General features: G+C 38.3%; 1 protein-coding gene across 1 annotated transcript in view; it reads left to right on the top strand.

The window, feature by feature from the left end:
- The first annotated feature begins 1,550 nt into the window (after positions 1–1,550).
- PLEKHA1 (pleckstrin homology domain containing A1) overlaps positions 1,551–16,217 on the top strand; it is a 33,894-nt gene continuing 19,227 nt past the window's right edge. The window contains exons 1-5 of the mRNA XM_042456867.1: positions 1,551–1,627; positions 4,174–4,271; positions 6,007–6,138; positions 9,952–10,092; positions 11,205–11,273. Coding sequence (XP_042312801.1) covers positions 4,176–4,271; positions 6,007–6,138; positions 9,952–10,092; positions 11,205–11,273 — 438 coding nt within the window. The 5' untranslated portion in view covers positions 1,551–1,627; positions 4,174–4,175. The remainder of the gene's footprint in view (positions 1,628–4,173; positions 4,272–6,006; positions 6,139–9,951; positions 10,093–11,204; positions 11,274–16,217) is intronic.

Raw genomic sequence — 16,217 nt, 5'->3', positions numbered from 1 at the left:
TCAGTTATTACTTACCTGAAGCAGCCGTTTATATAGTGCTGTTACAGTGTTTGCTCAGGATGCATGTCACTAAAAAATGTTGGAAGACTACTACATATGTTCAGGACATACAAACTGAAGAATGAGGGAATTTAGCCCAAAGCAGTGGAGGAGACTTAGCTTCTGAAAGCACCTGTGACTCTGTGCTGTAGGAAGACAAGCTGATGTTATTTGAGTAGCGTATAATTTGGCCAGCACATTAAACCAAAGTGCATGGGCAGCAAAAGTAGTTAACTGTGGCATTATTAGACTGGGTACAATTTTGTGCTTATGAAATGCTTGGGGAAACAAACAAAATGGAAGTGTCACAGTTATTCTAAAATTTTGGTTTTGTTTTAAATAATGGGCAACTAATGGTCCCATCCACACTGTAGAAATAATCCAGTTTGAGACCACTTTGATTGCCCTGGCTGAATGCTAGGGAATTCTGGGAGCTGTAGTTTTGTGAGACATTTAGCTTCTCTGTCAGAGCTCTGGTTCCATAACGAACTACCATTCCCAGGATTCCCTAGCACTGAGCCTGGCCAGTTAAAGCAGTCTCAAACTGGATTATTTCTGCAGTGTGTTTTGGACTAATGAAGCTAATTCAGAGGTTCTTGGCCAGAATTTTTTCTGGTACACTACACCAGTATAACAATGCCACCAGAACCAGTTTCAACAAGAAGAAAAAGGCTGCAGGTGCAGCAAATAGGAAGGAAGCACTGGGAAGCAGGCATAATGATTTTATGTGCCTATCCTCACTACCATTGTGTTCTTGGGAAAGAAAAGGCAACCTCTAACACTAGAGTGACAAATATGGGTCCCCTAGGGCCATTTTGTGGCCCTCAGTTCCTCATTTATTTAGAAAGATCACTCTTGGGTCACTTCCAGTTGGAGAAAATGCTTCTCCTTAGCTGAAACTGGCCCAGTGAAGGCCAAAAACACTGAAATTGCCCTCACATGCTCCACGGGACATATTAGTGCCAATTTGTTTGTACTAGAGATGTAGCCTCCCAAGGTTCTGGTTGTGTGTGACCCCCCACATGTTGCTCACCCAGTTGCTCTAGCATAATGTACTGGCAGGAGTCTGGCCCTTATTTCCTGCCGTTGTCCGATTTTCCACAGAAGTGGCAAAAAAGAAGTACAATATCTCCTTAAAATAAGAATTTGAGTATTTACAATTTCTTTGAGGTCCTATCATGGCAAAATAGCAGGTGGATGGACTCTCCTTTGTTGATGTCCAGGGAAGATTTTTAGTGGTGAACTAAATTTGCAAACTAATTTTCCTTGTACAGCCAAGTTTACCTTTTCAGCAAAATGGATCCTTTGGAGCCAGCATGCTAGGAACATATATACTGATGGTAGAATGTTGCTCTCCTTAGCAGCAGCTCACTACTGTTCTTGTGGATCTGTATACTGGAACTGTGTGTATGCTTAATTTATATTGATTTATAATTGAAGAAAATTTTATGTTGTACAGTTTGAGATGAGTTTTTGTACACATTTTAATATGCATTCGACAAGATCTATGCCTTAAAACATGAAATTTGTTATGTTTGGTAGGTTAGTGATGCGACTAAACTGAGGCCAAAGGCAGAATTCTGTTTTGGTAAGTTTTAATAGACTGCTCTTAATTTACAATGACTTTAAAACTGAAACCAAGATGTGTTCTCCATTTTCCTTGTAAGTCACAGTGTATCTGTTTAACGTACAAGTTTGTCTATATTCTTGTTTCTTACCTAATATAAAGAGAAAACATCAATTTCTTTTAATTGTTGAATAGTAACATTGAGCAACAAGTGGTAGCTACAAATGGGATATTTCTGAGTGAATTTCAACCAGTAGCTATAAAATAGGTGTAAATTACAAAATGTTTTGAATTTCAGAAATAGCTGTACTGTACTTTGCATCATTGAAAAAAATCACAACTAACTTTTCATGTCATGGGCTAATCATACAGTAAATGATGTGTATGTACCAAGAACTACTAGTATGCATCAATCACTATGTATTAAAATACTTGCCAAATTGTTTTTAATAGTGTGTTTTATCTTACATTTACTGCTGCTAAAAGAAAGCTAATTGGCCAAGTTAGTGTAGGCAGCAGCTGCTGCTTTACATCTATTTTAAGCTTGGATATTGTCAAACTTTTAGGTGTTAAATGGACATGGATGGTATAATGTATATTTAAAACAAATGAAAAGATTCAGTGAGTATATTTGGTTGTTGATCAGTTTGAAATGAAAATAATATATATATTGTAAATGGCAAGAGCCCAGGTTTTTTTAGTATTGTTTGAAAGCATGATGGTGTTAGAAATTAAAATTGGTGTGTGTGTATTTGCAAATGCTTGAAGTCGTCACTACTTTTGAAAACACCCTAGCAATTACATGTTAATCACTTTTGTTTCACAGTGATTGAAATTTTTTTCTAATTTTATCCTTGAGCTCCCCCTTTTCATAAATTGAAAGACCAGATAGTAAGAGTGCCTGAACAAACATTAATTGTATTTCTGGTGCTCAGCACTGCTTCTTCCAGCATATTGCCCCTGCATATGATGCAGGCGCACTGAACAGGAGTGTGTTCATATTTAATTTTTTCCTATTTGGAAGCGGATTTGAGCATTACAGTTGGATTCTATGTCCTGTTATTTATCAGTAATTTGAGATGTTCAGTTGCCTCTTGGTGTTGCTGTATAGAAAACAATATATAGAAATAGACTGTTAACATTGTGAGCTATAATTGATGGAGGCCAGATAGCAGTTTATTGACATACTATCTCCCCAGCACTGCTTCTCATAAAGAGACTGACAAATGTTTGGACAGGCCCTATGCTTAGAACAGATTAAGGGTGGTGGCTTTTTGAAGTGGCAAAAAAATATATATTTAATTTTTGATTCTAAAGACCCTGAATCATATGTAGAACGGTATCAGAGAATGAGTCATAATTTTGAGCTGCTTTTATTTCTGATAGGAATGTTTTTAAAGGTAGCTACATGCTGTATTTTTTCATCTGGTTACCATTTGTAATCTTGCCAACGCTTGCACACAGCAATATGCCTTGCATCTGGCTATTTTGTAGCACCATTTTTACTAAGCTTTCTGTTTACCTGTATTTATTTATGCTCGATTGGAAAGCACACTAAATAGAGTATTCTTGAATATTAATGTGCTGGCAACAGTTAAAGAAGAAGATGGTTGTGTTGCCTGCAGTCATCCTATATGAGTGCATATTTTCACATCAAGTGTTCTAATATAAAGCAGTGTAGAACACTCTTTGTGAACAGTTTATTTCAGTTTGTTGTTTTTCTGATATTATATTTCATATATAATAATAATAAAAAAAATAAAATAATAAAAGCATTATTTCTAGCCCACCTTTCCAGAGATCAAGGCAGGTTACAATGGTGGATTTTGTAATCCAACAACATACAATTTACAATAAAAACATTGTAGAGACTATAAACTGTGAGAACATTTTATTCAGGCTAAGTAAATCAATATGATTATCAATCATGAGCAGGTTACTTATATAGTTCTATTTCATTTTGCCTGAAGCATTTGGGTTCTGAATTAAAATCATATAGATTCATATCATGTTCTTGTCTGCACTTCTTTGTGCTTTAAAAATAATATTTTCCTCTAAAGTGCCATTCAAACTCTAATTTTATATTTAAAGCCATTATATCCACCATACCATTGGATGTTATGCATTTTATAAGAATGGTTAGTGTATTTTGAAAATGAAAATAATCCTTGTTTTCCCAGAACAAGGTTATTATTTATTTCTTTGGGCTGCAGGTGCATTGGTTGCAACAAAGCAATTCTGCAGCAAAGCTGTGGGAAACCGTTTGCTTGGGAAACTAAAAAAGTTGCTTATTCTTTGTCACTTAACAGGCAACCCAAATACACATGCACCTGCACCCCCATTGAATTGTATAATGTCTGGAAAAACAAAACAGTACTCTGTAAGCCTGAGCATAGCTCTAAGGAACTCTAGAGTTCTTTCATTCATAGGGATACTATAAGTCAAAGCTCACTTCATGGCACATAAGAACAGTTCTGGTACTGAAGCACTGAATGTGGGTTTGCTGCTTGTTTTAATGGATAATACTGTAAAAATTAATGCTGTGCATTCACTGTTGTCTGTAATAGTAATGAATGCAGGGATGAGGAAATACTTCCTACAAGCCAATGATCAGCAAGACTTAGTTGAATGGGTAAATGTCCTGAACAAAGCTACCAAAATCACAGTAAGTAATTTTTTTGGGGGGGAGTGATACTAGGTTCATTTCACATACATTCTTATTAAGTTTGGCAAAATATAGCAAAACACCTTTTTCTTATTCCAAGTTCACTTTTTAAGCAGGGAGGAAGATTATATACTTTAAGACCCACTATACTTTTCAGTCATGTCCCAAAATCACTATACACACACACACACAGAGAGAGAGAGAGAGAGAGAGAGAGTTGTCCCTTGGGGGATCCATTCCAGCCCCCCTCCCGCGGATACCAAAATCCGCAGATGCTCACGTCTCATTGACCCAAATGGTGGTGCGTGCATGCAGCCGCACCACCATTGGGGACAATGAGACAAGTCCTCCCTTCTGCCTCCCTCTGTGAGGCTTCCCTGGGCTTGGCTTTAGGGGGGCAGGCTGGAGCCCCGTCAGCCGCAGGGACTCAGCACTGGCATGGGGTTGGGGCTAGAGGCTCCAAGACCCAAGCCCCTGTGCTGGCTCCCTGTGGCTGGCTGGGCTCCAGCCTCCTTCCCCAAAGTCAAGCCCAGGACAGAAGACTTTCAGGAGGAAGAAGGAGGGAAGGAGGGAAAGATGGGAGGGAGAGAGGGAGAAAAGGAATGGACAGATACTGATTCCTGCTTGTTTCAGATCTTCAATGGATGTTAGATATCCCTAGACAGTCCCTGAACACTGACTTTTTAGCTTAGCAAATTTACTATGATGCAGTCCATTTGGTAACATGTTTACTGTTATCCTTTCTGCCAAAATTAGAATGTTGTTAGTAATGAAATCTTCTGTTTTGTTTGAAAATATTTTGATACTATATGATACAACACCCACATCACCTGCACAATGAGATTTGCCAGATTTGCCAAGTAGGGTTTCAGGAAAGTGCTTTTGGAAATGGAAAGCTTAGTATAACGAGTGTATTTGCATCCCTTAATTTTCTGTTTTTCAATACACTTAAAATAGTTTCAGCTATTATTCTTCATAACCTTTCTATTTTTGTGTCACAGCTGAAGCTGCATTGTAAGATTTAACATCTTTTAAAAAGACCCAATAGAAATTATCAAAGTAAGCACAGTAAGATACTAAAATTTATAGATTAAAAATTAATTAAATATATAATTTAAGTCGTATTTTGAGAAACGGGTTTTGGAGGGTGACATAGGAAATTTCAGGCATATCCACCCGATTCTGTCATTAGTAAATAGTTAAGATTGAGTAAACAAACATGACTTGGACATGTATCTGATAAGCCTCCTTACTCACATTTTTTGTTGAACTTGACATCTTAACAGAGTTCCTGTTGAGAATCCCACCAACCCAAAGGGTTAGGCTGGAGAGTATACAAAAGAGGGCTTTCTTGATGGCAGACTCTCAGTTGTGGAATTCCAGCTCAGGAGAAGTCAGCCTGAATCTATTCAGACTGGGCTTGCAAGAGTTTTTTTTAATTACTTTTATTACAGTACTTTTTTATTACACCTCTGGCTTTTAAAACTACTTAGACTATTCTTAAAATAATGTGTTTCTGTTCTGTTTTTTATACTTTGACTTTGTTCTCCATTGCTTTGGGCGCCCAAGTGATAGAAGCATTATTTATGAATACTTTTCATAAATAAAACATAGAATTGTTAAAATAACTTTGATGAGTCAAGTCTCACTAGTCTATTTGAATTTTGAGAGTATTGTTTACTTCCCTGTTTATAAGGAATTAAACCATCAATTTAACAGTGCATATATTTCTCAGGTACCAAAGCAGGCTGATTCATTGTCTCAAAGTGATAATCCAGCATGTCACACTGAAAATCTGAGGTTAAAGAAGCAAATGTCTTACAGAACAGAAATTGTTGGTGGTGTTCCTATAATAACTCCTACTCAGGTATGATTGCATTTTTATAGCATTTTCTATTTAGGAAACGTACTAAATTATCAGAATGTTATCCCTCTAGGTGGATGATTTCCTGAAGTAGGTGGCCTCACAAAACTTGCCATTTTTATTATTTTGTTGTGTGCCTTTAAATCATTTCTGATTATGGCAACCCTTTGGGCATCTCATCATGGGATTTTCAGGGGCTGAGAGTGTGTGACTTGCCCACGATCACCCAGTGGGTTTCCATGGCCAAGCAGGGAACTGAACACTGATCTCTAGAGTCGTAGTTCAACAGTCAAATCAATACACCACATTGGCTCTCTCCTTTTATTATACTCAGTGATATAATATGTGCATTGCTTTGCAAACACAATCCTGCATGTTGTTGTTGTTGTTGTTGTTGTTGTTGTTATTATTATTATTATTATTAACCTTTATTTATGAAGCGCTGTAAATTTACACAGTGCTGTACATGCAATCCTTTTAGTTGGACGGTTCCCTGCCCTCAGGCTTACAATCTAAAAAGACATGACACAGAAGGAGAAGGGAGTGGTGACGGGAAATGGTAAGAGGTCCAGCAGTTCCTCTCAACCTCCGAGGCCTGGACCAAGGCAGATGGACTGAAGGGAGGGCTTGGCTTCAAAATGGAAGGTTAATCATTATCCAGGGAAAATACATACTCACAAGTAGGATAATGCATATACAGTACATAGCAATACAGGAAATGGATCGATAAACAGCCAACAACAGAACATCAGATAGTAAGAGACAATTATGCGATGCCTGGGAAGGCTTCTCTGAATAGGATGGTTTTCAACTCCGTTTTGAAGCTGGTTAATGAAGTGATGGCTCTTGCTTGTGGAGGAAGAAGGTTCCAGGAGTGAGGGGCAGCAAGTGAAAAGGGGCGAATCCGGGATGGGGCAGAGGAAATCCTGGGCTGAGACAGGAACCCTTGACTACCAGAACGGAGGGCCCTGGTGGGAAGGTGAGGAGAAAGAAGGTCTGATAAGTAAGGAGGGGCCAGTCCATGGAGGGCTTTGAATGTTGACAGCAGGAGCTTATACTGAATGCGGAAAGGGAGAGGGAGCCAGTGAAGGGATGCCAACACAGGAGAGATGTGGTCAGAGCGGTGGGTGGAAGTGATAATGTGTGCAGCTGAATGCTGGACAGAGATTAAACGACGGAGGTGAGAAAAAGGAAGCCCAGCCAGGAGGACATTACAGTAATCAAGTCGTGAGATCACTAGGGCATGGACCAGGATCTTGGCAGTAGAGGCGGAGAGATATGGTCGGATTTTGGCAATATTGTACAAAAAGAATCTACAAGCCTTGGCTGTGGTCTGGATCTGAGGGATACACGACAGAGAAGAATCAAAGATAAAGCCAAGACTGCGGGCTTGCTGGACTGGTTGAATGGAAATGTTGTCCACAGAGACAGAAAAGGAGTGTTGAAGGGTGGGCTTAGGAGGAAAGACAAGAAGCTCCGTCTTGGACATGTTGAGCTTCAAACGCCGATGGCGCATCCACTGTGAGACAGCTGTAAGGCAAGATGAGACTTGCTGTTCAAGCCTTGGAGAAAGGTCAGGGGCAGAAAGATACAGCTGGGTGTCATCGGCATACAGATGGTAGGAAAAACCAAAAGAGCTGATGAGTTTTCCTAAGGACAGTGTGTAGAGAGAAAACAGAAGGGGACCCAGAACAGAGCCCTGGGGAACTCCAACAGATAAGGGAACAGGAGAAGAAGTCAGACCCCCTGCAACTACTGCAAAAGATCTGCCAGACAAGTAAGATCTAAACCAGTCGAGAACAGAGTCTGAGAACCCAAGGTCAGAGAGTATGTTAATTAGGAGACAGTGATCAACAGTGTCAAAGGCTGCAGACAAATCGAGAAGAATGAGAACAGAGTAAAGGCCATTAGCCTTGGCCTGTAAAAGGTCATTCGAGATCTTAGTGAGAGCTGTCTCTGTAGAATGCCTTGGGCGGAAACCAGACTGAAAGGGATCGAGAATGGAGTTGGCTTCAAGAAACTCAAGACAGCGCGAATAAACAACCCGTTCCAAAACCTTAGAAAGAAAGGGGAGAAGAGAAATCGGACGATAGCTAGACAGAGAGGAGGGGTCAAGAGAAGATTTTTTCAGAATTGGGGAAATGAGAGCATGTTTGAAGTCCGACGGGAAGGAGCCTGTAGAGAGAGAGAGATTGAAGATATGGAGAAGCGAGGGCAGAAAGGAGGGAGCTATAGAGATTAGAAGACGAGTAGGAATAGGATCAAGAGGACAGGTTGCAGGTTTGGAAGAGTTCAGAAGTGTAGAGAGTTCATCCAAAGAGGCAGGAGGAAAGACAGAAAATTTGTTAGGCGAAGGCGATAGAAGATTAAGAGCAGAAGAAGAATCAGGAGGGACTATCTCAGAGCGAATAGTGGTAATCTTAGAGATGAAATAGTTAGCAAAGTCATTAGGAGAGAAAGATGAAGAGACAGGAGGAGAGGGAGGTTTAAGCAAAGTGTTGAAGGTGGAGAACAAACGCTGCGGGCGCCTCTCATTGGCGGAGATCAATGATTTGTAATAATTCTGTTTTGCCATAGAGAGGGCGCATGAGAAGGAAGAAAGAACAAATTTGAAATGGATAAAATCAGCCCACTCTTTGGACTTTCTCCAAAGACGTTCGGCCGCTCTAGAGCAGGACCGGCGAAACTTAATTGATAGTGTGCTCATCCAGGATTTTTAGATATGCATTCACCCCCTTCTGCTGTGTTTCATAGAGCCCACTGACCTGCTTTTCAGAAGTTGCAGAGTGTCTGGAGGGGGAATCAGTGAAAATCAGCTCCCACTTTTTCCAGTGGGATAGTACTAAATGGATGGAAATCTGTCAGTGGGTGGTCTGTTCATAGACACATCTATCAAAATACTGTGCTTTTATTTAAGAACTGTTGGTGTGGAATAAACTGCTAATATCTGCAATTGCTCTAGTTCTAAGATAGGATCATTGCTGGTTTTATCATTGATGGATATGCCAGAGACTTGTTCCTAGTTAGATAATACAGCCATGAAAACCTGATAACCAAGTGATTCTTGTATTAATACCCACAATTCCCCCCTTCCTCTCCAAAACCAAACAAAAACAGTGAGCTATTCTAATGTTAAAGGTCTAAGAATGCATATACTTGAAACTCTTGCTTAGTTTTTGAAAAGAGAAACCTGATTCTGATAGGATTGTTACTCACACAAGCTGGTCAGTATGAAACTTGCATAACACTTGCCTGCACACGAGCGTAATTGCAGAGCAATTATAGGGATTGTAACTGAAGGACTCCAGATTCAAAACACTTATATTGCTCATACTTGTTCATCTAGCTTCTTAAAACTTTGAAGATAGTTCTTCTGAATTTTAAATATTTCAGTTCTGTAATGAACTAGCATCCAAGAACTTAATGCTGGATCTTCAGGAAATGTGTCCCAATCATCTTGATTCTTACAAGCTTGATTCTTAATTTTCACATGCAGTTCAAAATTATTTGTTGGACTATATTTCCAGACTTTTTGAGGGTCGGTAAAATGTTTTAATGTTGGTGTGGGTGTATAGATAGAGATACTGGACATCTGTTATACTAAATGACATTTGCTTGGACATGAAATAAGTCTGGGATAAGCTACAGATACATTAGTATAAATAACTCTCATGATTTCTGAAATTCTGGTTAAAGCAGTAACCAAAATGGAAGTTATAATCTAGAATGATGCTAAGGAAAAGAATATTTTTTCTTAATGAAGTGGTAGTGAATTTTAGACGTAGCTTCTAAGCCAATTTGTTTACTTTTCTCTAGAAAGAAGAGGTAAATGAATGTGGTGAAGGTGATAAAAACTACTTGAAACGGTCCCAAAGCCACCTTCCTTACTTTTCCGCCAAGCATCCCGCAGATAATGCTGTGATCAAAGCTGGCTACTGTGTTAAACAAGGAGCTGTGGTAAGCAAGTAGGACACATTTCTGAAATGCATGAGGTTTCTCTTCTGTGTTAAGGTACAGTAAGAGCTTGTTGCCAGGAAGACAACTGCTGGCTAAAACTTTTGGTAAGAGTGAAGAACAAATGGGGAAGTGTTGTTGGTAACTTCAGAGCATGACATTTTTATGTCATGCTCAGTTGTGTGATTCTGCCTTTGATAAAAATCACCTTAATTGAATGGTTGTGTTTAAACAGTTAAATAGAAGCTACTTGTTTATTAATTTTGTGTATTTGTTTTGAGGGAAAAGATTTCAGGTAATGAATTATTAACTAAAGCCAGAACCCATTTGCTCAGAGACATTATCACAGATACTGTATGTTTCTTATTGTATAAGCAGGGCTTCTTCCCACACTGCATATTATGTAGTACATTATACACAATGTGCAATGAAAATATGCTATCATAGACATTTTTTGAAATCACCTCTGTATAATGAACTTCTAGTACATACCAGTTTTATTATGTGGACTGCCATACATTCCCCAGTGGTTTATAGCAACATGGATGGAAGTAAAGTGTGTACTGGTGAGATGAGATGAGCCAGGCACAGTACAGAAATAAAATCAACCTGGTACAATGTGGTAATTGTATAGCATGCAATGGGTCTGGATTTGTCTATTTTTTGTATTGTCTTGCTGGCAAATGGAGTGTAGGTACTATCAGTTGGAGTGGATCCTGCATCTTGGAGAAACCGGGGGGATAAATTAGGACCTTTACCAGTTTGGATGCATTTTCTGCTCTTGCTAAAAAACAATGATTTCCGTTTATAATAATCTCTTTTGGGGAAAGGTAGTATCAAGAACACATTCTATACTGACTTTCAGTCCTTTTATTTTCATTTATTCCAAGTTCTGTCTCTTGTTTCTTTTTTCTTCCCCCATTCATCATTTTTCCAAGTAATGAATATGAAGGAGGCTTTATACCTGAACTATTGCAGTAGGAAACCAAGTTATCCTGAAAAAAAATTGGTGTAGATAAGAACCCAAAGACTCCCATGAATAAAACACAATATTGTATGAGACTTACAGATAATATTTGAATTAAATTGTGTTACTTTTTGTTTGATTTATATAGATGAAGAACTGGAAAAGAAGGTACTTCCAGTTAGATGAAAACACAATAGGCTATTTTAAATCTGAACTGGTAAGTATCCAATTGATATATTTAGGTTAATTTAAACTCTTGAATAAATTGTTATAGAATATTAATGCATAACTCACTTTATATTTCTGATAAAAGCACAATCTCTTGGAAATTTAATTCAGAGCATTAGTCTTCTTTCTTTTCTTTCTTTCCTTTCTTTTTTCCTTATTAAACTGGGGCACTGACTGGATTCCATTGTAATGACACTGCTGACACTTTCAGTATGGAATGAATAATTGGGCTACCCCTTTCCACTCTTGCTACAGCTTTTCTCTTGCTTTCAGTAGGTACTAGCCCCTTATAAATCATGTATCTCATAGAGGAAAGCCTGTCCTCCCTTATTTTCTCATTGCTATCCGTGCTGTATTTCCAATTGAGAATTAAGGTTTTAGACACAATTCTCTCAATGTAGTGTTCCAGAACTACATAATAATGCTATTTTGTAAAATGTGAGGGGACCCATAACAGCTACTTGAAGCTGATAGAGGGCACAGGGGAGTTGGAGGAGTTGGTCATTCATTCCTGGTTCTCAGGACTGGGTAAGTTGATTTAAATGAAAGTGATTTAAACAGTAGTGCAAATCTGACCATAAACTGTTAACTTAAAACTGAATAGCCCCATGTAGAGTATTCCCATATGCATCCCTGTCCTCTCAAAGCTGATAAATGGAAGTAAATGTTGATAGTTACATTTTCAAGAGGTGAAAAAAATGTCTCAGATAATCTGAAAAATATAGATCACTTGAGATCATAAATGATGTGAGATCATAGTTAATTTGAGAAACTGTCTATTTTCCAGTAGTTAGGGAGGGTATCATTATACGAAGCATTCTTCCTACTCACTCCAGTAAGAAAGTCTAAACAGAACAGCTTTGTATTCTGTCATGTATAGGAGAAACACCACCTAGTTGCTGTCCTGATTAGCTTCAAGAAACAAGGTTTTGGTAGAGTTCTGCTGATTTTTTTGTTTGTTGTTGATAGTCCTGTTTCATTAAAAACAAAATGCACACTTTTTGTTGGATTATCTGATTAGAGTGGGAAGAAAACTAGCAACAGAAAAAAATGCGTTTGAGAATATACGGTACTTCATATTTTGCTTTTCCGCCCATTCTCAACATGGATTTCAAAGCATAAATCTCTGTTGTACTATTTTCTGTTATGCTTGGGTTTGTTAACATCCAGTCTATAAGAAATGCTGCCTTTAGCACTAAAGTGCTGCAGTTTGGGATTTGTATAGCTGCTTATGTGGTCCTTGGTACTGTTGAGTGACAGCACAGAGGGTATCTTTTTTTATCTCAGCTGAATGTTGCTTTGGGAGGTGAATGCTTCAGTGGGTTGTCCCAGGTTAAACTATCAATACAGCAAGGAAACCTGTCTGGGATGGCCATGCTTCTGGACAACCTGAACAAGCATACTCTGTTGCAATAAAACAGAAAGTTGGATGTACTGGAATAAATGGCTTTTCTATAGTGGACAGAAGTACTCTACACACCCTAGATTGTTGCTGTGTACTGTTAGAAACTATAGTAAAACACTCGCCGACTCTCAAAGTTTGAGTTAGAATAGCTAGGTCCTAAGCAGTTTTTTCCCTCACCATATGCAAGTTGCAGTATTTTTCTGTTGTTCCTGAATTTTGTCAGTGTAGGATTTCATATCAAGCCTTTTTTGGAGAGTGGAGGCAGTGTTATGGCTTAAAACTAGGATGGAATCTCTCCTTTACTGGAAGAAGTACATAAGGCTGTTATACATTGCTTTGCCTACTAGAGTGAGTGGAAAGATTTCACTGCATGATACCCCTCTATCCACTGTAGAAAAGGAATATACTGTACAGTATAGTGAATCCCAATATATGATTACATTTTCACTTATTTACAAAAATCTCCTTATCTTAAGTGTTCAGTAGAAGAGAGCACAGCTGACATTCTTATATTTGGCTTGCTAAATATTAAACAAGTTTAAGACATACTTATTTAATTTTTAAAGTAAGGTAATATAAATAAAATTCAATTATTTATGTTTAAGTCACTGATTATAATTCACTGTGGGAGGCAAGGTCAATAGCTAACTTAAAAAGATGCATTGAGTACCTTGTCTCATGTTACTGTCACCTCTTTAAATGCAGTTTGTCTGCACTTTTAAAACTGTAGTTTCCTATTGGTTCATCTGAAGTTTTGGAACTAACTGCTACAATGAGCACTCATATTTCATCCCAGATACACTTTTTTGCCCCCTCAGGCAGTTTCTCATGTGTGAGAGCCATGTACCATTTTACTGGGCTATTTGCTCTGTACAGTGCGCCCGCGTCATACACAGGTGCCTTTTATGTTGCTTCCAGCTTATGCTGGAAGCCCCATACCATTTAATGAATGGCGCACATGCACGTGGCACTTGCACCGCCATGTGCATGAACCCCATTATCCTCAATGGGACTTGAGCATAGGCGGAAGTTGCCTTATATGGCAGGGCCCGGGTAGGATCCCCTGCGTAAGGCAAGGGACCACTGTATGTCAATTTCATTCCAGGCAACTGTATGCTACTTGTTGAACAACTGTAGATAAAAGTAACTATAGTGGACCCTTGTTATACGCTGGAGTTTGGTTTCAAGATCCCCTGTGTATAACAAAATCCGGGGATGCTCAAGTCCCATTAAATATGACATACAAAAATGGTGTCCCTTATAAAAAAAATGGAATATCAAGGTTTGATATTTGAAATTTATACTTTTTTTGAACATTTTCAAACCGTGGATGCTTGAATTCATGTATAAAAATCCATGTATAAGAAGGGCCGACTGTACAGTGCACCCTTACTTTACGTGAGGGATTCGTTCTGGGCTCCCCCGCATAAAGCAAATACCGCTTATGCTCGAGCCCCATTTAAATGAATGGGGCTCATGCATGTGGTGACGTGGCAGCATGTGCGCGCCCCATTCATCCCTATGGGACGCGCCGCCCCTTTTCCCCGCATGGCTTTCCGCATATGCTGAAAGCCGCATAAAGCTCACTCGTGTATGACGCGGGTGCACTGTATAACAATATGATTACCTGGTATTTTTTTTAACAGCACAGTCCTATAAATAGCAGATTATAACTTGGGTTCACTGAAGATGTTTCTCTGGAAGAGAAATCTATGGTTGCAGCATAAAAGGCTATAAGAATGTTCACATTTTTATAACTAAAGTCAAAGCTACTGTGGATACTTCATAGCTTCAATTTTAAAATGGAAGTAGACTTCAACTGAAATGGGTACTAGTTAGTTGAATCACAGGTAATGGAGGTTCAGTTCTGAATATTGATAGAAAGCTCGCTGTATAGTATGTACTTTGAAAAAGTGAAGCACTGTGATAATAATAATTTTAAAAAACACCAAGACCCCAGAGAAATTTGCTTGGCATAATAAAAAGACAGCATGAAATGTGATTCTACCATATTGACTTTTTTTGTGAAATAGCAGCTCAGGGAAGCATGAATTTTGCTCTCCTTCCAGTCACCACATGATGGCGCATGAAAAGAGGCAAATGAAAGATAACAGTATTTCTGGTTTTAGAGACAGACTATGCAATTCATACATGGCATTCGTTAAACTGGAAACAAACAGTATAAACTTTCTAATATTCTAACTGTTGTGCTCTTTCAGCAATTAGATACTTATTGTTGATACCACATTTCTTTGTACTTTTAGCAACTTATTAATCATTGCAGCCTATGCCAAAATCATAATTGGCAGCACTGCTTCATACAGCATTTTAGTTAGATATCCTCATAGAGCTGTTTTGGAACTATAACATGAATCAGCTTGAAATCATTCCAATCCCTAAGTTGTCCTAATGCCTCCCAGATTCAGAAGAAATTAAACTGTGCTTCTTGTTTTATCAGCCCGTGCTCTTTGCATGCAGACAAATCTCAGATCATTTCTTTGATGTTTATACTAAAATTGGAAATTATATTCTATTCTGTTCCTCTCTCCCATTTTGGTGGTGTTATGGTATCATTTCAAATCATGATTTAAATTGCCAAGAAAAATGAAATATTTTTGTTTGATACATTTTAATCTAAGGTCATTTAAATGAACCAGAAGTGCTCAGAATTCTCTAGAAACACAAATTAATAATTGCTGGTCAGCACATTTATCCTAACTTACAAAAAGTTCAGGTTGGGTCAAAAGTCTGAATATTAATAAAGTCTAGAGTTATAAATATAATAATAATAATAAGTTTTATTTATATATATCCCGCCTCTCCCTGCAGATCAAGGAGGGGGTACAGCACAATTTAAAAATTACTGTTAGTTTAAATACATTCTCATGATATAAAATCTTAAAAACACATCAAAAAACCTATACAGGTACAATTATTGTGACTGTTTTTAGATACTATTTTAATTGTTTTTATCTTGATGGTTTTTTTTTACTTAAACTTGTACGCCGCTTTGATCAAAAATTGGAAAAGCGGGATATAAATGAACTTCTTCTTCTTCTTCTTCTTCTTCTTCTTCTTCTTCTTATTATTATTATTATTATTATTATATCAGCATCTAATTTCCCATTCGTGCTCTGAATGAAGTATCATCTTAAAGCTGTTATAGCAGATCTGGGGGATAGGCTTGCCAGAAGAGATCCATCTTGAGTGCCTTCTTGATGGCATTTAATGTGGTAATAAGACAGATGTCCTCCGGCAAGCCATTCCACAATTTGAGAGCCATAGCAATAAATGCCTTGTGGGAAGTAGATGTTAGTCTGGTCTTTGGGTAATCCAATAGATTCTTCCCAGTTGTTCTGAGAATGTGGGGCGGATTGTGTAGGGAGAGGCATTCCTTCAAGTAACTCGGGCCCAAGCCATGTAGGGCTTTAAAGGTAATAACCAACACTTTGTACTGCGCCCGGAAACTAATCGGCAGCTAGTGAAGAGATTTTAGAACTGGTATTATGTGGTCATGCCTAGGTGTTC

The sequence above is a fragment of the Sceloporus undulatus genome, chromosome 3 (assembly GCF_019175285.1).
Source record: "Sceloporus undulatus isolate JIND9_A2432 ecotype Alabama chromosome 3, SceUnd_v1.1, whole genome shotgun sequence".
NCBI classification, from domain to species: domain Eukaryota; kingdom Metazoa; phylum Chordata; class Lepidosauria; order Squamata; family Phrynosomatidae; genus Sceloporus; species Sceloporus undulatus.
Note: the sequence above shows the minus strand (reverse complement) of the source record. Positions and strands in the feature narration are given on the sequence as shown.